Here is a 22,657-nt window from a genome sequence, read left to right as displayed (position 1 = left end):
GACTCAATGGAAGGTTTACTTTTTGTTGTAAGATGTAGTACATTAAAAAGGATTGAGGCCAGTGTGGTGGCTTATGCCAGTAATTCCACCACTTTGGGAGGAGGCTGAGGTTGGAGGATGGCTTGAAGCCAGGAGTTTGAGACCAGCCTTGGCAACGTAGGAAGACCTCGTCTCTACAAAACATTTTTTAAAAATGAGCCAGGCGTGGTGGTGCATACCTGTTGCCCCAGCTACTTGGGAGGCTGAGACAGGAGGATCCCTTGCACCTAGGAGTTTGAGGCTGCAGTGAGCTGTGATCATGCTACTGTACTCCAGCCAGGATGAGAGAGTGAGACTGTGTCTCAAAAAATATAAAAATTAGACCGGGCGCGGTGGCTCACGCCTGTAATCCCAGCACTTTGGGAGGCTGAGGCGGGCGGATCACAAGGTCAGAAGTTCGAGACCAGTCTGGCCAACATGGTGAAACTAAAATTACAAAAAATTAGCGGGGCATGGTGGTGCATGCCTGTAATTGCAGCTACTTGGGAGGCTGAGGCAGGAGAATTATTTGAACCCAGGAGGCGGAGTTTGCAGTGAGCTGAGATCGCGCCATTGCACTCTAGCCTGGGCAACAGAGCGAGACTCCATGTCAAAACAAACAAACAAAAACATAAAAATTTTAAAAGAGTAGGACATTTTTGCTGAGGTGTTCATTGAGCAACTTATTATTGGAGTTTACTCATAGTAATACAGAGTATAAGCATGCAGACACATTAATCTGTTTGCCGAAACGGGAGGACTGACTGCTTTTGTTTTATTTTAGGTTGATTCAGGAAGAAAAAGAAAACACAGAGCAGCGGGCAGAGGAGATTGAAAGTCGAGTCGGCAGTGGAAGTCTAGACAATCTTGGTCGTTTTAGATCAATGAGCTCCATTCCCCCCTACCCTGCTTCCTCGCTTGCTAGCTCCTCCCCTCCGGGCAGTGGGCGCTCCACCCCACGAAGGATCCCTCACAGCCCAGCCCGGGAAGTGGACAGACTGGGCGTCATGACCCTTGTACGTATCCGCCCTTTCCCTGCTGTGGCTCTCCTCAGCATACCTGTATGAAATTTTGGACACTACAAATCTACCCACAAGAAAATCAAGTACATTCATTATTCTAAGAGGTTCAAGGTTATAAAAACTAGTTACTATTTAATCATTCAATTATGACAAACTAATTTTAACATTTGGGGCTGGGCGTGGTGGCTCACGCCTGTGATTCCTCACACTTTGGGAGACTGAGGTGGGCAGATCACTTGAGCCCAGGAGGTCAAAACCAGCTGGGCAACATGGCAAAACCCTGTCTTTACAAAAAGTAGCTGGGCATGGTGGTGTATGCCTGTAGTCCCAGCTACTCTGGAGGCTGAGGTGGGAGGATCACCTGAACCCAGGAGGTCGAGGCTACAGTGAGCCATGATTGCATCACTGCCCTCCAGCCTGGGCAGCAGAGTGAGACCCTATCTCAAAACAAATCCCAAAAAACATAAAAAAGTTTTTTTAATATTTGGATGACCAGGCTAGCATGCCACCATTTGTTTGTGTGACATTAGGCATGACAACTGTGCAAAAGTACAGCAGCCAGAAGGGGAAATATTTTCTGTTTTCTAGGAAAAACCACTTAGCAAAAGTAATTAAAGGGAGACATGAGAGCATATGGGAAAATGTACAAAGGGAGTCAGTGCATTTCTTCCCTTTTGTAGTGCCCAACCAGCTTCCAGGGCATCTACTACTGAAGAAAAAAAAAAAAAGGGAAAAAATGCAAAATAGGTTCTGCATGTGAAGTCGTGAACAAGCCAGCTGCTTCGTGGCTCCCTAAAGAAGCAGATGGGCTTCTTCCCTTTGCAGCTTAGGGTCACCTCTCACCTGGAAATGTGATGACTTTCTGGTGTTTGGTGTTTGCAAAGTGTGCAGGTCTGAGGAATGTTTAAAACTTTCCTGTGGGCCTGGCACGGTGTCTCACGCCTGTAATCCAGCACTTTGGGAGGTCAAGGTAGGAGGATTGCTTGAGCTAGGAGTTAAGAGACCAGCCTGGGCAACATAATGAGAACCCCATCTTTATTTAAAAAAAAACAAAAAAAAAAACTCTCTTGTATATTTAGGATTTGTCAGTGTGTTGTCAATGAAATATTTCATAATTAGATGATTTGCTTTTTAACTGTGCTTCTCTCATATTTTTTCCCATTACCATCTATTTTCATTTTTAGTTGTGTTGTTAGCCAGCATGCAATTAAATCGACGGTGAATCATTTTAGTGGCATATGAGGTGGTAACTAGTCTATTTTGCAGTGTTTTGAAATACTGTTTTTATAATTTACATCATCTAATTAGGTAATATTTTAAACTCTTTGACTGTTTTATTTGTGGTTTTGTGCTTATTTCTGTCCAGAGAATTTGTAAAAACAGTTGTGTATATTTATATATTTTTTCTGGTTTTGTAATTCTGTATGCTGGCTGACAGTCTCTATGCTTCCGTCATTGGTTTTGATTTCCTGTCATCCTTTTGTTTTATTATTTTAGCCATCTCCAGATTCATTTTTAATCCAGACCTCAGGTCCCCATCAGTCTGTAGTTTACTCATCCAACTCCCCTCCCAGTTCCACCCCATGCTATAGTGATTCTTCACAGCATGCTCAGGTAACCACGCAACTGTGTGTGTTCGATCATGTGTGAGTCTGTGCTGTGATGACTTTATTAATGGGTTGTTTTTTTCTTAGTTAGAAGTATCTTTTTCTCAATGATAATAAATTTAAATTAGCGTATTACTATATAGTAAGTATGGATATAGGCAAGACATAGGTGTTTAAGAGTGTTTTTACTCAAATTATGTAGGATTTCTGTAATTCATAAGTGTTTCCTACATAAATAATCTAAGCGTAGAATTAATGGAAGATGTTTACGCAGACAGTACGCTTTCTGGTTCTGATGATTGTATTTAAGACTGTAAATCTCATCAGCTTGTTGAATCTCATCAGCTACTGTCTCTAACAGGTTATTTTTAAATTAAAATATCTTACTTGAATCATAGGATGGATGTAAAGGTTCTACCTAACATTATGCTAGCTTTTGTTCTTATATATTTTCACAGGATACCTTGCTTTAAGCAATAACTTTATTTTTGAGAAGTGGTAAATCAAATTCTAGGTAAGGATTTTACATTAATGTCCAACAGGTGATTAACTAAAAGTAGGTTTGTTCAGTTTTATAATTGGTATTGCAGTAACTTCCTCATCAGTTGGAATATTTTAAATTAATTATAACATGGATTTTATTAAAGAAAACTAAGTTATAGAGAGATTTGGCTTAGAATAGATGATTGTTAGGGCCGTTTATTATATAGAATGCCATATTTTAATAAAACACAAGAAATAGAATTTTATCTAAGTAATAATTTATAGTGTTTCTCTAATAAACCTTTAATAACTTGTATTTAAATTTTTTGGTGAAAACATGGTTCTGTATCCAGTTACATTTTCTCTAAATCCTGTCTCCTGTCATTTCTATTTTAATATATTTGCTTATACTGATCCTTGAATTTCTGACTTCAAAGTGTATAGTAAATCTGGTTTCTCTTCATTTCTTTGCATGCATCTATCAGCCTAGTGATTTAAGGAAACATCGTAGAAAGGTAAATTATTTAGTAATTTAACATATCTTTGTATCTCAATAATGTGTTAAAGAGTACCTATCATATTTTACATAAATATAGCATTATGTGGTTGTGTAATAATGAATGGTTGGCTTTTTAATGGAAGTGTTTAAAGTGACCTAGCACCTTACTGGATGATGGTTCTATTGGAAATTACTCATTAGCAGTTTTCATGGAACACTGGGACAAATGTAACAGTTTGCCATTCTCTCACCTTTTCAGCCTTCTAGTCATCACATGCTTGTTCATGGTACACATAGTTTTAAAAATAAGAAATGACTCGTGCAAAGCTATAGATTGTAGATTCGGGGGGACCCATTTTTGTAATAATCACAGCTAGCGTTGGGCTCTTGCTGTGTGCCGGGCACTGTGCTGAGTGCTTCCCCAGTCTGGTACAGGCTGAGTGTCCCTGATCTGAGATGCTCAGGGCCAGAGGTATTTCAGATTTCAGATTTGTTTGAATTTTGAAATATTTGCATTACATTTACTAGTTGAGCCTCTCAAATCTGAAAATCCAAAATCTGAAATGCTCCACTGACCATTTCCTTCAAGCATCATGTCAGCACTCAAATTAGAGATTTTGGAGCATTTTGAATTTCAAATTTTTGGGTTTGGGATGCTCAACCCGTATTTAATCCCCATACACATCCCTGTGAGGTTACTGTTGTTATCCCCATTTTACAGATGTGGAAACTAAAGCTTAGAGAGGCCCCACAGTGCACAGTGCTGATTTGAGTTCAGATTTGTCTGATTTCAAAATCTGACAGTTGACCACTTCACCATCTAGCCTTACTTGTCTCAGATACTCTGACCTCCCTGGCAGCATTCCCACAGAAGGAGGCCCAAGACCACTTGTCTTTAGAGATAACTGTGGATTGGGCCTTCCCGTTCTCGAAGGAAGTAGAGTACATTAAGAGCAGATCTGCTCGGTGGCTGTTCTCTATGATGACCCAAAATCTCCCCCTCATAACTTTCACGCTCTGGTCTGTATTCTGTGCCGCTGTCTGAAACCCGCCTGATGGTGCGGTGACTGGACAGCTGTTTAGATACCTAAAGGCATCTGTCTCTGACAAAAGCGTGGGACCTGGTCAGCAGCTGTCTGTGGGCTCTCTGTTGGGTGATTTAGTGAAACTGCTTGGGTTCGGATCCCAGTTTAATCACTGATGAGTTTGTGAACTGGGGTCTGTTTCTACCTCGGTTTGCTCTCCTGAGAAGTGAAGATGATGATAGAACAGTGCCACTTAAAGTGGCATTGGACCTGTGGCTGTCTGTGGTGAGATAAGGAGCTTACACCAGCAGCAAAAGACACAGAGCACAGCCTTCAGTTCAGCTGACTTCTATTGTATTGTGTTTTTTAATTTTTTGATAGCAAGATTTTCTCAGTGAAGGAGCAGCATGTTGACTGATACTTACGCATGATAACCTGGCCCTGTTGGTCACTGGTAACTTCAGCGTGCTGCTTGGTGGCTTTGAGGAGCCTAGTCCTCGGGTGGTTGTGAGGTTAAACCAGGGGTGCGTGCAGAGTGCCAGGCCTGGTGCCAGACCTGGTCCACAGAAGACTGTCGCCTTCCTTCTCTGTGTCAGTGGTGTTGGTGTGGACCAAGAGGAACTTCCCTGCTCTCTAATAGGCCTGGGCTGGGATGGCGGCGGAAGTCTGGCACGTGACAGCACTGCAGCGTATGGAGGAGTGCAGAGAGCGGCGTGTAGGGGAGTGCGGAGGCTGGTGTGTGGAGGGATGCGGTGGGCAGCGCTGGCCAGGCCCTCGGGGCTTTCCCCAGACTGTTAACAGCTTACAGCCGGCTGCATGTCAGCTTGCCCTGTACCCTGTTTTTGGTTTTGTTTTTTTAAAACAGATGATTGTTTTAACCTGAATTTTGAAACTTAAGCTTTATATTGATAATTTTTAGCTATGAAAGTCTTTCATTGTCTTGTGATTGTAACTGGAATTAGGAAAGGATGCAGGATTCATTTGCATTTTAACTGTTAGTTGAGATTGTGTCCTAAATGAGCTCAGCTCCATTTTGCATTGAATGCACTTGGTCCTCCCTGAGCCACAGTGGGGCTACAGTAGGATTGATATACTTTACACAATCCCATTTAAAAAGCAGAAGTTCAAACTGAGCCCAGTGGTACATGCTTGTAGTCCCACCTACTTTGGAGGCCAAGGCAGAAGGATCAGTTGAGCACAGGAGTTTAAGGCCGTAATGCAAAATGATTACATCTGCAAATAGCCACTGCAGTCCGGCCTGGGAATCGTAGCAAGAACCTGGCTCTTAAAACATTTTTTAATAAAATAAAGTTCACCGTTCAAGTCTTGCTGTTTATAGCAATGCTTGCTCAACATGTTTTATGAAATCTAGACCCAGTCAAAACCAGAAAGCACAAATGTAAAAGCAGGATCTGCCTAGACCCTGCAGGGCTAAGACTGTTCACTGTTGTTGCCACCATCCTGCTCCCTCAGCACATGGGCATATTCATGCTCCACTGCAAAAACAAAAACCCCTGGGAGTCTGACAAAGATCATCTTGTAATGATAAGCCTGGAAGTATTTTCTTTTAAGCCATATTGAAGAAAAATGTTTAAACTGCATAGAAGTGCTTCAATTTATAGTGTCCAGTCCAAACATTATTGAGAAATATGAGCCATACACATGTGTATGGGGGCCATGGGCCGTTCCTTGTTTATTTTTTACCCTTTCAGACAAAAAGGTATTTGACAATGTTGCCCAAGAGGTTTCTGCCCTCTCTAGAGTGTCTTTCGAAGTACATCAGGAGGTAAACGTTATTGCTGGCTCTTCATTAGTGCGAGTTAATGCTGTCTGACATTTGTAACGATATGGTTTATGGGTGTTGTTCGGATCTCTGCTGCCCCTTCAGTGACTGTCCTCATAATGTGCCTAGGATAACGTTGGGCTGCATGGAGGAGGCTGAGGATGAGGGGCATCCCTGTGTCCTGCTGGGTCCAGCGCACGCTCGTGGGGAGGCAGGCCAGGAGTCTGACGGCTCTGTGGTGCTGTGCTGCGTGGCCCTTCAGAATGGTGCCAGACTGAAATAAGACTTTCTGTGCTGGCAGAAAGCACAGCGAATCGATTTTCAAAGAAGTTTATGGCTATAATTTAAGGCCTGAGTTTTTCACAGTCTGCTATTAACTGACTTTGCGCTTCTCTCACCCTTCAGTTGCCACCTTCCAGAGAAGAGGTACGAGATGACAAGACAACCATAAAGTGTGAAACCTCCCCGCCTTCTTCCCCGAGGGCCCTTCGGTTAGACCGGCTGCACAAAGGGGCGCTGCACACCGTCAGCCAGGAGGACGTCAGGGACATACGGAAGTAAGGAGCCTGCAGCAGCCCCGTGCAGAGCATACTTGTCTCTTCGTTTCCAGTGTTGAGAAATCGATGACTCTTTTCTCGAATAAAACAGTGCTTTTCTAGAATTATCTATTAATTCAGTTGAGTGTATTTACATGTTACATTTAGAATGCCTACCACTGCTCTGGGCTGTGGTGAAATCCAGCAGAAAATGCATATCTGTTTGGGCAAGCTTAGTTTGGAAAGGAAGGAGTTAAATGATATCAGCAAGTTTTGGAAAAACTTCATGTCTTCAGAGTCTACAAATTGACTACTTTGTATTCTTGATGGAGAGTTTGGCAAGCAAATGACAGCCTTGGGATTGGAACTGCCCTCTAAGACAACCCGTGCCTTTCAGACACCCTCTTGCGCCTTTTGTAAGCTGTGGAGAGTTCCAAGTTGTACTTACCTGTTTATTGAGTGTCCCCACTCAGGAAACCAATCAGCTGTTTTGTTACTAGTATGCCATCTATGCTCTCTTTTTTTTTTTTTTTTTTCTTTTTGAGACAGTCTCGCTCTGTTGTCCAGGCTGGAGTGCAGTGGCATGATTTTGGCTCACCACAGCCTCCACCTCCCCGGTAGCTGGGACTACAGGCCCACGCCACCATGCCCGGCTACTTTTTGTATTTTTAGTAAAGATGGGGTATTACCATGCTGGCCAGGCTGGTCTTGAACTCCTGAGCTCGTGATCCTCCCACCTTGGCCTCCCAAAATGCTGGGATTACAGGTGTGAGCCACCGTGCCCAGCCCCTCTTTTTTCAAACTCCGTTGGATTTCGGTTCTGTGCCAGGCAATATGCAGGGGAGGCATGTATGTTAATTTTTGCAGTAACCCCTCAGGCAGTTAACATTGCCACGTTTCTCAGCTGAGCAGAGTAATGCTCAGGGCAGTTGTGGGAGCTGCTGGAGGGGTAGCAGGCAGACCATTGAGTTTTGGAACCTGATGGCGCGGAGTCAGGGCCTCCCCTGGAGGGAAGGGGAGCTCCGTGTCAGAGAGAGTTTCAGCTGCCCAGAATGGGTCTCTGTGCTGGCCTCACCGGGAGGCTGCCTTTGTCATGCATGATGCACTTGGTGAGGAAGATGTGTGTGAAAGAGACTGGAAGTGCTTGTAGGGAAGTTTGCAACTGTTAATATGTGAAGTTTCCTACAAGGACACATGGTAAAGATCCGTTTTCTTTCCCCGAAGCTCCACAGGCTCCCAGGACGGTCCGGTGAGCAATCCCAGCAGTAGCAACAGTAGCCAGGACTCGCTCCACAAAGCCCCAAAGAAGAAAGGCATTAAGTCCTCCATTGGCCGCTTGTTTGGCAAGAAAGAAAAGGGCCGACCTGGACAAACCGGCAAAGAAGCATTAGGACAAGGTTGGTTGGTTTTCCGCACCCTTCTCAGCAGCCAGGGGTCGGGGAGGAAGGCACTGCCTTCCGTGCCAGCAGTTCCCACGCGGTGCTCCGGCAGCCGTGTGCTCTCCATGGAGCAGCAGCTGTGAAGGCATGGGAGCTAGAGAGCAGCGGTTTATGCTTACTCGCCACTCAGGGACCACGTTTTCTGTCTTTGAGCATTTTTGTCTTGCGCATTTGGTTGTCTAGTCAGAAACTTAGGCTTAAGAAATGATTTCCCTCAACCTGCAAATATTCATCCGCCTATTTATGAAAACATGGAACTTTGTCATGCTGACTTTTACTTCTGGGCTGTTCTGCTTCCTCATAGCTGGCGTTTCCGAGACAGATAATTCATCTCAGGATGCCTTGGGACTTAGCAAATTGGGAGGACAGGCTGAAAAAAATCGTAAACTTCAAAAAAAGTAAGCTTTGTATTATTTCTTCATCTCATTGAATGGTGTTCAGTTGTGCCTAAGCTCTAAGTAGTGTTCGTTAATTATAATATGTAGCTATGTATATATACATTGTATTCTGAAAGCTTTACCTACAGCCTTAGTTAAGGCGTACTTTCTGGAAGATTTAGAGTGTTTGTGAAATTTCGAAGAAACTCACACTGGTATCCCTGTTGTCTTGGAAAGTTGTCCAGCTAGGAGATAGGGTGGGTGAGAGTTGGACTCTGCTGCCTGAGCACTGGAGTCGGCCCTGGCGCCTGCTCAGGTTCGCTTTGTGACGTCGAGGAAGTGACTTAGCATCTCTGTGCTTCAGTTTTCTCATCTGTAAAGTGGGGACCCTAGTAGTACATACCTTGTATGGCTTTTATGAGAATGAAATGGGATGATATGCATGAAGTTACTTAAACAGTGCCAGCAAGTCATAAACAAGTTGTAACTGTGGCCACTACGGCGACTGTTGTTTGCCAGCGTTCAGGATTTGCTCTTCATGCTAGTAATCTGCCTGAAACATTTGTCATGTTGCATTTTTTTCTCTTCTGTAGATTTTGTACTTTTATCTCAGAGAGACTCCAGATTTTATAGCCTGTTTATTAAGTTTTAATTCTAAACTAAGTCTGCTTCTGACAATAAGCTGTAATATTTGGGATGGCTTTCAACAAAGGAGCACAGGCATTGTGATGCCCCGGGGTGAGGGCGTGGAGGAATCGGGTTCCTGTCCCTGGGCCTTCTGGGATGTGGGGTGAGTTGTGTGTTGGCTGACTGTAGATGAACTAGATAGGCTGAGACAATGCCCGAGTGAGCTAACAAACGAAGAACAAAACTAAAGCCACTTCTGCAATAAAATAGGCAGTTTGTGTAGTCTGTGGGGTAAGGCCTGAGCTTGAGAAATGTGGAAGATGGTAACGCCAGGCTTTGAGACAGGGTGAAACTTGATGGGCGGTGTGATGACTCTCACTGTGGGAAAAATCATCTGGCCACTTTTAAGTGCCCTGAGAAACCAACGCTCATCTGGAAATGGGGGCCCAAAGACACTGGTTCCCAGAAGCACCAGAGCCTGCAGGGACCCTCTGCCCTAGAGGCCCCTTTGCCTTTAGCCCCCAGAGTTGCCAGCTGATTTTTTCTGTTGTGAAATCTGTCTCATTTTAGTTTTCTTTTCAAAGCCTTTATAAATAACTTTATTGATTATATTTTAGGTAAAATGCTCTTATGTTAATAATACCATGGGAATACTCAGGTCTTTTGGTTTCCTGTAAATGGAAAGTTATAGAAACCACTTAACAGCAAAATCTGATTTGAACATTGCTATGCTTGAATGTTTTTTTTGTTTGTTTGCTTTTGAGACGGAGTCTCACTCTGTCGCCCAGGCTGGAGTGCAGTGGTGCGATCTTGGTTCACTGCAAGCTCCACCTCCCGTGGTCACGCCATTCTCCTGCCTCAGCCTCCCGAGTAGCTGGGACTACAGGCGCCCGCCACCTCGTCTGGCTAATTTTTTTGTATTTTTAGTAGAGACGGGGTTTCACCATGTTAGCCAGGATGGTCTCCATCTCCTGACCTCATGATCCACCCACGTCAGCCTCCCAAAGTGCTGGGATTACAGGCATGAGCCACTGCGCCCAGCCAAGAATGTTTTAAAATAACTTGGGTAATTGCCATTTGGCCCTGTGAAACTTAATGTTAGGACTAAACTTTCTGCCTCCTGGAAACATCCTAGGAATATTTCATTCCTTAGATTTTGCTAATGTTACTGTTTTTATTATAGTAAGTATGAGGAAGTGAAATAAAACTTCTCTGTCCTTTATGTTGTGCTTGGGATCCATGTGGAAGTTCCAAGGGAAAATTTCCAAGTACAAAGATTTATTTGTCTGACTATAGAGGGCAGTTTCATTTCTTTCACTTAAACTGAGATAAAATTGATTTTAGAAAAAGTGTTTTATTGATTGATTGACTGACTGATTGAGATGAAGTCTCTCACTGTGTCGCCCAGGCTGGAGTGCAGTGGCACGATTCTGGCTCACTGCAACCTCCATCTCCTGGTTTCAAGTGATTCTCCTGCCTCAGCCTCCCAGTAGCTGGAATTACAAGTGCGTGCCACCATGCCCAGCTAATTTTTTTGAATTTTTAGTAGAGACGGGGTTTCACCATGTTGGCCAGGCTAGTTTCGAATTCCTGACCTCAAGTGATCTGTCCACCTCTGCCTCCCAAACTGTTGAGATTACGGGCGTGAGCCACCGCGCCCGGCCTAAAGTATCTACATATAAATGTGAAAAAAAGTTTGCGTTTTCCGGAAAAAGTATTATGTGAATACAGTTTAATATTTATGCCATTCTTAAGAATGAAATTATATTTCTCAGAATTATTTTCTTCTTCTTAACCCCGATTTAACTCAAAAGTGTGCTTTTAACTGCAAAATTTACACAGCCAGATGCTTTCACTTACAGAGAATTTAAGGAACCTGGTGAGTTTGGTGGCAAGCTGATTTCAAGTTTTGTAAGACACAGCGTGGTGGGCGCATTGGGTACCTGGGATACGTGGTAGTGAACCCGCAAGTCGGGGCTGGCTGTCCTAGAGATGTTCATCAGCTTTGATAGTGCATAGTGATTCCACAGCACTTCTGGAATTCCCCAGGGTTATTGAAGCGCCATCTCTCGAAGTAACCTTGCTTTTAAAGTGTTCCCTTTTCATGTTCTCCTTTTTGTCTTCCTAGTGCTTTCTCAGGGTAAGCAGACTCGGGAGATTTGCTGGGCTGAGTGTGGGCAGTCACCAGCCACAGGCTCTATGCTGAGCTTCCTGAGAGGATCTTTTTATTTTTTTATTTTTGCCCTTGCAAAATAAAAGAAGGCCCTTGCATGGTTGCCCAGGCTGAAGTGCAGTGGCACATTCACCACTCACTGCAGCCTTGACTTTTATTTTTAGTAGAGACAGCGGTCTCACTGTGTTGACCGGCTGGTCTTGAACTCCTGGCCTCAAGTGATCTTCCTGCCTCTGCCTCTCAAAGTGTTGGGATTATAGGTGTGAGCCATCACACCTGGCCCAAGGATCTTTTTAGTTTTGCATGAGAAATGCTGATTCCATCCATTTCTCATCAGGGCGAGCCTACATCTTTCCTCAGGATTCTGCCAGTGTGCCATGGCCATGGAGCGTGGGAGGGGCTATGCCTGGGTCACGGAACCGTACTTGTGGTGGTGGTATTTTTTTATGGTTTTTGGAGAGGGTCCTGCTCTGTCACCCAGGCGGCAACTGTACCTGTGAAAGCAAGTCTCATTCACTGTGCAGGGTGCAGGGGATTGAAAAGCTTCAGCCTTATGAAATCAAGGCAATATATTTAGTTTGGATAGTTACATGAAAGTACTTCCTCCCTATCCCTTACATACTGTGTGATCAGCAAAAACTCACACAAGCTTCTCATTATGAAAGACTTTACCATTATGCTATGTCTTAATTATAAAATGTACAACATTATTCACAAATTATATGACCTTTTTGCATTATAGCATTCTCAGTAGCCAGTGAAAGAGCCAAGTCTGAGATCAAGCAATAAAGGAGGAATGTAGTTGTTCATGTAAAGGAACGGCCCAGAGGGCCAGGGTGGAGTGGCCTCAGCCATCTCCAGGTTCTGGACTCTGCGTCCCCTCGACACAGGGGACTTCTTCCATGATGGGAACAGTCCCCCCAGAGAAAACAGGGGCTCTGGTGTTCCCACCTGGAGTGTCAGTCCAGGGGTAAGGTCCCATGTTTGATCTTAAAGATCATGGGCTGGTCTGATACTGGAGGGGAGCCAGGACACACACTGAGGCCTGGGCCTGCCACCCAGATGGGGTCTCCTCTGCCTTCTCCCTAACTTCCTGTGACTCTTACACACATGCGTCTACCTCCACTGTTTTAACGCTGTTTCCACTGTTGCTTCTGGACCCAGAAGCGTCTCCATTCTGGAAAAGACTTTATAAAAGCTAGTGATCATTGCCAGGAAGACGGTACTGGTGAAGTCCAGGACAGTGTACACCAGTCTCCAAGTAATAGAAGTAAAGAATTATTTTTTGACAATTATTTTTGTTTACAGTGAGTATCTATTACATGTTAAAAAATGAAGTCTCTGGCAGAGTGCCAAGGCTGAGCCTAAGCTGGAAACCCTCCTGACTTGGCAGCAGTCAGATCCTCCCTGCTCCTTGGCCAGGCCACGGATGCTCAAGGCCTTAGCAGTTAACCAGATTGTCAGCGTTCAGAGCTTTTTCTGGGATTGATGTGGCAGGAATTACCTGTACTACTTCCTAGACTCACCAGTGTGTGAAGGAAGCTCTACTGACTGTCATTGAGGGGCATTTGTCCCAAGGGAACGGAAAGCAGGGTTTCAGCCACCACCTGGTGACTGGTGCCATGCAGTGCGCCCTTCCTCCCAACCCCTTCATTTCACGTCTTGCGATACCACTTCATACTCCTAAGAAAAATCTGCTGCGATTGAAATGTATTGAAGAGCCAATATCAAATTTTTAGAAATAAGAGATTCTGTGGTATGTCTTACAGAAATTATTATAGAAAAAATGGACTGAAAGCAGCCTAGGGATGTTTAAATGACTTGGGGATATCTTTATGTGCAAACCAAATGTACGTGTCCTCTCCGTTACAATGACATCTTCTCTCTGAGGCTTTTTATTTTTTTAAACAATTAGCCTCTTTGAAAGCCTTGTGGGTAAATGCTTGAGAAATAAAATGAGATTCACCAAGCTTGTAGTGTTATTTCTCAAATACCTATGTTAGACAACGTTATGTTAACCGTGAGTATTTAAAAATGAGGCATATAGAATATTTCCGATCATATAAAGAGATCTGTGGCAGGACTGACGCCTGCCTGCCTCCTTGTGGTCACCAGTGACACATGGATTCTTGCATTCAGGATTCCCCTGCACTGAGAAAACTGTTAGGGTTTCAAATCTCCCGGGTAGGAGGCCTGTGGGTTAAGCCACAGATGACCCAGTGACTTGATTCAGCAAGTAATCAGCTAAATTGCAGTGTAGAGACAGCATCCACTGCTTGCCTGCTAGATTAGATCATAACATTGTAGTGTTAAAAAGCTGGAATATTCTTTTTCCTTCTTCCTTTGGGTAAATGCTGAACATTTTAAAGAGTCTCATTGAGATAGGCTACTTTGTTTAGACTAAGGTGTGGTTTCCTCTTTCCAGATAGTTGTCTTCATTGTTTAAAAAGGGAATAGTGATTGTTTTCCTTGAATGTCCTATACCTTGGATGTGAAGGCTCCGCTGCTGTTTTTTTTGTTGTTGTTGATTTTTTTTTGTTTTGTTTTTTGAGAGAGAGTCTTGCTCTGTCACCCAGGCTGGAGTGCAATGGCATGATCTCAGCTCACTGCAAACTCTGCCTCCCGGGTTCAAGTGATTCTCCTGCCTCAGCCTCCTGAGTAGCTATGATTACAGGCATGCGCCACCATGTCCAGTTAATTTTTTGTATTTTTTAGTAGAGATGGGGTTTCACCGTGTTAGCCAGGATGGTCTCGATCTCCTGACCTCGTGATCTGCCCACCTCAGCCTCCCAAAGCGCTGGGGTTACAGGCATGAGCCACCGCGCTCAGCCTCTGCTGGTGTTTTTAAAGTTGGTAATAATTCTTTGATTCTGTAAGGAGGTGGGGATTCTGTAGAGAATCAGAGGGAGTCATTCAGTATTTTCTCACTCAGGCATTCTTTGTAGTATGCACAGAACTAATGTGGAATGGATGGTGTTGATAATGTAAAGCTGTAGAAGATGAAAGGAAAATGATGAGAATTTATAGTCGTGTCTCAGAGTCTGTGGGGGATTGGTTCCAGGACCCCTCCTGAAGACCCAAATCCATGGAAGCTTAAGTCTCCTGTATGAAATGTCACGATGTTTCCATATAACATAGGCATAGTCTCCCATAGACTTCAAATCGTCTCTCGGTTCCTTACAATACCCAGTGGAATGTAAATGCTTTGTAAATAGCTGTTGTGCTGTATTGATTTTTATTGTTTTTTCCCACTGAATATTTTTGATCTGCAGTTGGTTGAATGTGTGGATGTGGAAGCCACAGATACAGAGGGCAGACTGCGTACTGTTAGACTTTTGCAAATGCTCAGAACACTTTGTTAACTTATTTTACATATGCATATAGTAGTGGTTCCTTGATTTTGTTTTTGGTTTTGCTGGTTTTAATTTTTGCTTTTTAGAGATAGGGTCTCACTCTGTTGCCTAGGCTGGAGTGCAGTGGCACAATCATGGCTTACTGTAGCCTCGGCCTCCTGGGCTCAGGCAGTCCTTCCACCTCAGCCTCCCAAGTAGCTGAGACTACAGGCATGCGTCACCATGCCTGGCTAATTCTTTTTAATTTCTTTTTTAATTTTTGTAGAGATGCATCTTATTATATTGCCCAGGCTGCTCTTGAACTACTGGCTTCAAGCAGTCTTCCTGCCTCATCCTCCCGAGCAGCTGGGACTACAGGGGTGTGCCACTACACCACGCTAATGTTTAAAATTTTTTGTAGAGATGGGTGTGTTGTCTAGGCTGGTCTTGAACTCCTGGGCCCAAGTGGTCCTCCCGCCTCGGCCTCCCAAAGAGCTGGGATTACAGGTGTGAGCTACAATGCCTGGCTGATTTTCTAATTTTCAGTATCTTCTCCTTTGTAGGCATGAATTGCTGGAGGAAGCCCGGAGACAAGGTTTACCTTTTGCCCAATGGGACGGGCCAACGGTTGTGGTCTGGCTGGAGGTACATCCTTCATTTAACACGCAGTTGCATGGGTTACAGTATGTGAACTTGCAGTTCTGCCTTGTAGACTGTACCTCACTGTGCTGCCTTCTGCTTTCCGCCTCCAGCTCTGGGTTGGGATGCCAGCCTGGTATGTGGCTGCCTGCCGAGCAAACGTGAAAAGCGGGGCCATCATGTCGGCCCTGTCCGACACGGAGATCCAGCGTGAGATTGGCATCAGCAACCCCCTGCACAGACTGAAGCTGAGGCTGGCCATCCAGGAGATCATGTCGCTGACCAGCCCGTCTGCCCCGCCCACGTCTAGAACGGTACGTTCAGAGACAACCCCTGCATTCTTTGGAAACGGGGAATGCCTCTCTGAAGGTATCACCGCCCTGTTTACATCGCTTCTCCAGTTCCTTAACAGCACATCACGTGTAGTTCTAATTCAAAATTTTAGCATCAAATACATTAGGACTTTTAATTTTGGGGGAATTGGATGGTCAAAGAAACTTTATTAAATGCTTTTATGAAAGATTGGCTAGAATGGCATCATACTATAAAAATATGAGCTTTTTTAAACATAGAAAAGCAATTACAAACCTATGAAAATATGAAATATGAAAATACCAAAAAAACTGGTAGAGATGGGAGTCTCGCTGTGTTGCCCAGGCTGGTCTTGCACTCCTGGGCTCAAGCAGTCCTCCCACCTCAGCCTTCCAATGTGCTGGGATTACAGGGATGAGCCACCACGCCCGGCTGAGTTTATCAAAATTGAATCAGTCTAAGGGCCTCTTGAAGGAAAAAGTTAATATTTTAAGGACACATTTTATAATTGTTTTGAATTTCATTTTTCAGTTTTTGTGATTCAAACTGAATGAGTAATTAATATATATAAAGATATTTGCTAAGCCAATTATAGTGTGTTTTTAAATGTTACTGGAATATAATATGCATATAGAGAAACACACATTTGAGTGAACAGTTGAATGATTTGTAAGTCAGCACCCCCTGTGTGGTCCATGCCCACACTGAAAAATGGGATCTGACCAGGGCTCTGAAGGCCTCCTGCTCCTTCTGAGGCACTGCCCCTTCCCTAGGGGTGAATGCCTGGCTCCTGACGCCAGAGACTGCTCTGTTTGTTTCATTCTTTATGTGGATAAACAAGATCATGTAGTATTCACTCTCTTGTGTCTGGCTTCTTTCACTTAATGTTATGTCTGTGAATTCATCCGTACCATTCTGTGTGTAAGCAGCATCTTGAGTAACATTTTTGTGTCTAGTTCAGAGGACTGGCTCTTCCCGGCTTCTTAGAAGCACCCATTTACTTCTGTATTTCTGTATGTATTTAAGTTCCGTAGTTTTTAGAGGCAGGCTCTCACTCTGTCACCCAGGCTGGAGTGCAGTGGCTCAGTCATAGCTCACTGCAGCCTCAATCTCTTGGCTTCAAGCCATCCTCCCACCTCAGCCTCCCAAATACTTGGGACTACAGGTGTGCACCACCACACCCAGCTAATTTCTAAAAACTTTTTAGAGACAGGTATGTTGCTATGTTGACCAGGCTGGTCTGGAACTCCTGGCCTCAAGTAGTCCTCCTGCCTCAGCGTCCCTGAGTGCTAAAGTTACAGGTGTGAGCCACCATGCCCAGCCAGAAGCATCCATTGAAATATAGCTGACATACTAGTAAGAGATACTTGTTATCCCACCGTCAAAACTGATCCCTAAGGCATTTTTGTATTTTTTGTAGAGATGGGTCTCACTGTGTTGCCTAGGCTGGTCTGGAACTCCTGGGCTCAAGCGATCCTCCTGCCTCAGACTCCCAAGTAGCTGTGGCTACAGGCATGCACAGCCATGCCTGGAAAAGGTCCCTAAAGAATTCTAATCCTCCCTTCCCCATCATTCCAGTTTGTGGACAATTTTTTAAAAATAAAAACTAAAGGGAAAAATAAAGATGAGATCACTGGTTGCCTTATAACCAGTGTTTTACTGTATTTGATTTGTTTGGCCTGTAGGTATTTTCCGTTTGGGGAGCTAAGGACCCTGGGAGCTCAGGATTTCAAACAGTTCACAAATCTGCAAATGTTCATCCAACATGAGCTGTACTCATACAGTTTCTCTCCATGTGGGAAGTCCCTGAAAGCCCTTAAGAAGGGTTATCCTACTTGAAAAAGAAGAACTATGTTAATAAAAACAAGAATGGTTATTGGGAGATAAGGGCAGGCCAACTCCAGATGTATAAAGTTTAGACTTTTTACAGTGGCTGGAATTCCCAGTCTCTGCTTTTAGTCTCCTCAGGAGAAAACAAATTGTTGCTGCGATGAAGAGCCTCCCAGGCACAGTTCTCCAAGGAGCACATCAGCACTGGATTCAGGGCTCCCAGTTACCTTACAAAACAGGTTTTGAGGGGTTTTATTTATTTATTTTTTTTGTTCTTAGTGAACAAATTATGGTGATGAACAATAAGCTTTGTCCTCCCCTGTTGCTCTGAGAGCTCCTTTCCCACGGCCTGCCTCGGGAGCAGTGTCTGAGCTCTTCTCTGGTTGTTCCATATGAGAGTGGCCTTGCTGAAAATGAAGGTGCTGAGTGGTTTCTCCCGTGTTTATCCACTGTCTTCAGTAATGACGGAGAACACCTCACCTAAGGCAAACTCTTCACACCATGTCAAAGTGTAAGGAAAAAATCTCCCTCAAGTAGACACACAGGCCACTGTCTGTCTCGTGTCTGGTTCTGATGGCTGCACAGAGCCATCGACACTGCTTAGCACATCCATGACCCCCTCTGCCTGCGGCCTGCCTTCAGCCTTCCAGGCCATCACGGAGCATCTGCGGCAGAAAGCCCTCCAATGGCCAAAGCAAGAGTTTCATGCTGGGTTCTTTGTTGTTAATCTGTTTTAAGTATATTGAATCAATAGTTACTTGAGAATTACTCAAAGTTTCCAGAAGCACACAACGTGTTTTCTTCTCTTGATATTTCACACACCTCGGGTAAGCATGGCATCTGAAGCTCTGGGCATCGTGTGCTCTTCTCCTGGTGGTGCTGACCACACGGTGTTAACAGGGAATGGTTATTCTGTACGGGCGTCTAAACTGAAAAGTGAGAAAAGCGAACTTTGCCTCCTCGGCCCCTTCTCTGTGCCTGTGGCTTATGCGTGTGCCCCTCTCCTCTTTGTCACTGCTTCCCTTGCCCTGGATGTGGTTGGTGCACTGGGGTCACCTTAGACCACAGGAAATGTCTGGTTAACACACGAAGAGATGGAAACGCTTGCAGCCACGCCGCAAACGGTTAGTCACGCACCACAGCCTGCACTCCTCCTGGCGCGTTTTCCACTTAAGACCGTCTGGGTTCTTTGCCTTTTTGTTGAAAACAAAAATGTTATTTTCCATTCAATTGTTCCAGATAAGTATTTCCTTTAGTTATTAGTTGAATGTGTAAGTAGAATTTGTATTGTATTTTAGATTTTTTCCAGGAACTTAAAGTTGGTAGACTCTCTCTTTAGAATAGCTTTAATCTAGCTCTCTTTTGGGAGAGATCTCAGTTGAGCCTCTGTGTGTCTGTGTGGCCCTTTCTCCTTCCATGGATGTGCTTGGCATGGAGGGAGTCTGCTCCTTGCATGAGAAGTTGAAATTGTTGGTTTTGCATGAGTTTTGCATGATGCTTTGCTAGTCTGAACTTCTTCACTCAGTGAAGCTGCATCTTCCCTGCAGAGTTGCTTTGCCTGCACTACCGAGCTCACCAATACTAATAGTTATGTTCTTTTGCATTCCTAACCACGTAACCCCAGGAAGATGAGGAGGGAAGCTGGGCTCAGGTTGGAGTCTTTCTGTAATATATTCTTCACTACATGTACAGCAGCAAAAAGCAATTGGAGTATGAAAACTTGTGTAATCTACTTTTTTTGATGTTTATAGCATCTTAATTTATTCAGAGTACAGGATTGTTAATGATTTGAAAGCACTGGTGAAGCAAAGCATAGGATTAAAGAGTACGTCTCATGGACAATTTTGAACATTTCTCATACGGTGCCATGGCAGTTATTTTTAATTAATATAGATTGCTTTGTTTAACATATGATCTTTTATACAAAGTCTTGTGGCTGAGGCAGCTTCTGAGATTATGTATGTAATTTCCTGGTAGGGTAATGTTAATTACAAGATATACTGATGGGGAAATTGTGTTCTAAGAAATTTCCAAACATAAAAATTGGCATAGTGACTTTTCCTCTGTGTCTTTGTGTTGATTTTTTTACTAAATACTATCCTAATACTATGTCCACTTAAAGATTTTCTTACTAATGGAATCCTAAGGCATTAAGCCTCTTCTCGAGTACTGTACATTTGAATTTTCAGCTGCTCAATTCTTTAACTCACCAAAAGCTCTGTCCCAACTGTTTTGCATTCTGTACGTTCAGACAGCTTGCCGAAATGACAGCGGTTCCTTCTGTGCGATGCCAATGGCCTTCTGTGGTCAGAGTGTATGTCTCAGTGGCACATCGCAGCCATGAGGCATGGACAGGCAGTTGTAGAGGCTTTCCCGAATGGACTGTATCCGAGGGCTTCAGAAGAATCATTTTATATCTGAAAAGAATCAAAAGGATTTTAAGTCATAATTTTCCTGATTATGAGGTGATGATTGAAGCAGCTGTTACCTTTTCTTGGTGCTCCTAAAATCTAGCCCATAAGACTGTCCCCACACTGTTTTTTATTTTTTTTAACCAAATAGAGTAGCTATAATGTGACTCTGTGGGCTTTCTTCTCTCTTGATTTCAGCATTCTGTGCCTCTCCTCCAGATAAATAACCTCATTGTTTAACTTGTTAGATATCTCTTTACAGGACCAATAATGACCATGAATGAATTATATAGGGTACATTTCATAATTACTTAAATTTCAGTATATTTTCCACCAAGTAGCAGAACTTGGTTAATACTTCAACATGAAATTGCCTGAGTCAGAGACATGAAGTGTAAATTTAATAAGCTTGAGCTTGCTCTTTGCAGTGAAAATACAAACAAGACTGAGCTGTGGTGATGACTCCAGAACTAGCCGACGTGCAGTCTAGTGGAAGCTTGTATCACTTTCCCCTCCTTCCTCCTTCCTGTCTTCCAGATGGGACTGCCACCTGCTGCCAAGGGCAGTACACAGTGGCCAGCTCTTAAACCGGGGAGAACTTTGAGCTGCCCCTAGACACTCAGGAGGAAAACATCAAGGCGTGCTCAAAACCATGTATACCTCATTTGACAAATAGTAAGAGTGCTGGCTGCGCGGAACATCTGTGAGCAGGACACCCATGGTCCCCCCACCATGGAGCTCCCATTTTATGGAGTTCATAAAACCGGGTTGTACTTGTGACTGTTGCAGTGATGGGAATAAACACTGTGCAGTGGGTGTCTCTTCTAGTTCGGATGTTCTCTTGACTGAGATCACCTGGTATGTTTTTTTTCCAGAAGGCTGCTAACGCAGCCCAGGAGAAGAGGTGGGTCTCCCTGGGATGGAGCCTCAGCATTCTGGGAGTTTATGTTAAAGGCCACTTCAGGAGTCTGAGCAGAGCATATAATGAGGAAACAGAAACAAGTAGGGTTCTGCTTCCATGCAGTTTTCTATTTAGACATTTCCTTTGTTTAATTTCCCCATTTAAGAATACATAATCAGCAAGCAAGAAAATAATACCAGATATCCATGCTACACATATCAGGCCTGGGCCAGGTGCGATGGGTGGCTCACGCCTGTAATCCCAGCACTTTGGGAGGCCAAGGCAGGTGGATCACTTTCAGCCCAGGAGTTCAAGACCAGCCTGGGCAACATGGGAAAACCCTGTCTCTACAAAGAATATAACAATTAGCCAGGTATCGGTGGCTTGAGACTGTAGTCCCAGCTGTTTGGGAGGCTTAGGCTGGAAAATCGCTTGAGCCCGGAAATTGGAGGTTGCAGTAAGCCGAGATCATGCCACTGCACTCCAGCCTGGGTGACAGAGCAAGACCCTGTCTCAAAATAAATAAATAAATAAATGAATGAATGAATGAATGAATGAATAAATAAATAAATAAATAAATAAATAAATAAATATCAGGCCTGTAAGGGTAAGGTTTAATAAATAAATAAATAAATAAATATCAGGCCTAAGGGTAAGGTTTAGAAGAGTGAAACAAGCATGGTGATACTGTTAGATAGCTTGATGATTACCCAAAAATGTTTGGCATATTTCTTTCTTTTTAGAGAAAGTGGTGAAGCATTTTTTTTCTAGTAGAATTTAAACATTCTTTGTTAGAATTTGAGTTAGTGCTTCTAGCTTAGACCAAATAACAAATGATACTGGAAGCCAGAGTTTCCAGACCAACATGATGCTAGTTGAGAGCCATTACAAAGATCCCATAATGTAACTGCAGAATTCCTGTGACCATAACTTAGTCTTCCTCAGCTGGAGACTTCAGGTACCTCGGGTACCTTCCTTCGGTATGTGTGTGTATGTAATGTGTTAGTTATTTTTTATTGTATACATTTTGCATGCATTCTGTTAGATTTATCCCTGAGGATTTTACAGGTTTTGATGCCACTATAAATGGTACTTTTTAAATTTCAATTTTCAGTTCATTGCTAGTATTTAGAAATATAGTTCATTTTTATAAATTGGCCTTGTATCCTGCAGCTTTGCTTAAACCCACTTATTCTGATAGCTATTTTGTAGATTCCTTTTCTACACTGATAATGTTGTCATCTTCAAATAAAGACAATTTTATTTCTTTTGTAATTTATGTGCTTTTTATTTTTCTTTCTTGACCTATGAGAGTGGCTAGGATTTCCGGTACAGTGTAGAATGGAAGTGGTGAGAGTGGACATCCTTAGTTTGTTCCTTATCTTAGGAGAAACACATTCAGTCTTTTTTTTTTTTTGAGACAGAGTCTCGCTCTGTCGCCCAGGTTGGAGTGCAGTGGCCGGATCTCAGCTCACTGCAAGCTCTGCCTCCCAGGTTTACACCATTCTCCTGCCTCAGCCTCCCGAGTAGCTGGGACTACAGGCACCCGCCACCACGCCCGGCTAGTTTTTTTGTATTTTTTAGTAGAGACGGGGTTTCACTGTGTTAGCCAGGATGGTTTCGATCTCCTGACCTCGTGATCC

General features: G+C 43.7%; 1 protein-coding gene across 5 annotated transcripts in view; it reads left to right on the top strand.

The window, feature by feature from the left end:
* Window positions 1-22,657, top strand: part of PPFIA1 (PTPRF interacting protein alpha 1) — a 115,937-nt gene that overhangs the window by 76,476 nt on the left and 16,804 nt on the right. For 3 of the 5 annotated variants that reach the window (XM_023186457.2, XM_023186455.2, XM_023186456.2), the window contains 8 exons: window positions 803-1,034; window positions 2,538-2,654; window positions 3,616-3,645; window positions 6,843-6,994; window positions 8,198-8,370; window positions 8,717-8,810; window positions 15,485-15,566; window positions 15,674-15,874. In XM_023186457.2, coding sequence (XP_023042225.2) covers window positions 803-1,034; window positions 2,538-2,654; window positions 3,616-3,645; window positions 6,843-6,994; window positions 8,198-8,370; window positions 8,717-8,810; window positions 15,485-15,566; window positions 15,674-15,874 — 1,081 coding nt within the window. The remainder of the gene's footprint in view (window positions 1-802; window positions 1,035-2,537; window positions 2,655-3,615; window positions 3,646-6,842; window positions 6,995-8,197; window positions 8,371-8,716; window positions 8,811-15,484; window positions 15,567-15,673; window positions 15,875-22,657) is intronic. The other 2 variants (XM_023186459.2, XM_023186458.3) reach the window with 1 other exon arrangement.

This window comes from Piliocolobus tephrosceles, chromosome 13 (assembly GCF_002776525.5).
Source record: "Piliocolobus tephrosceles isolate RC106 chromosome 13, ASM277652v3, whole genome shotgun sequence".
Taxonomy (NCBI): Eukaryota; Metazoa; Chordata; class Mammalia; order Primates; family Cercopithecidae; genus Piliocolobus; species Piliocolobus tephrosceles.
The sequence above is the reverse complement of the archived record's forward strand: the minus strand, read 5'-3'. Positions and strand labels throughout refer to the sequence as shown.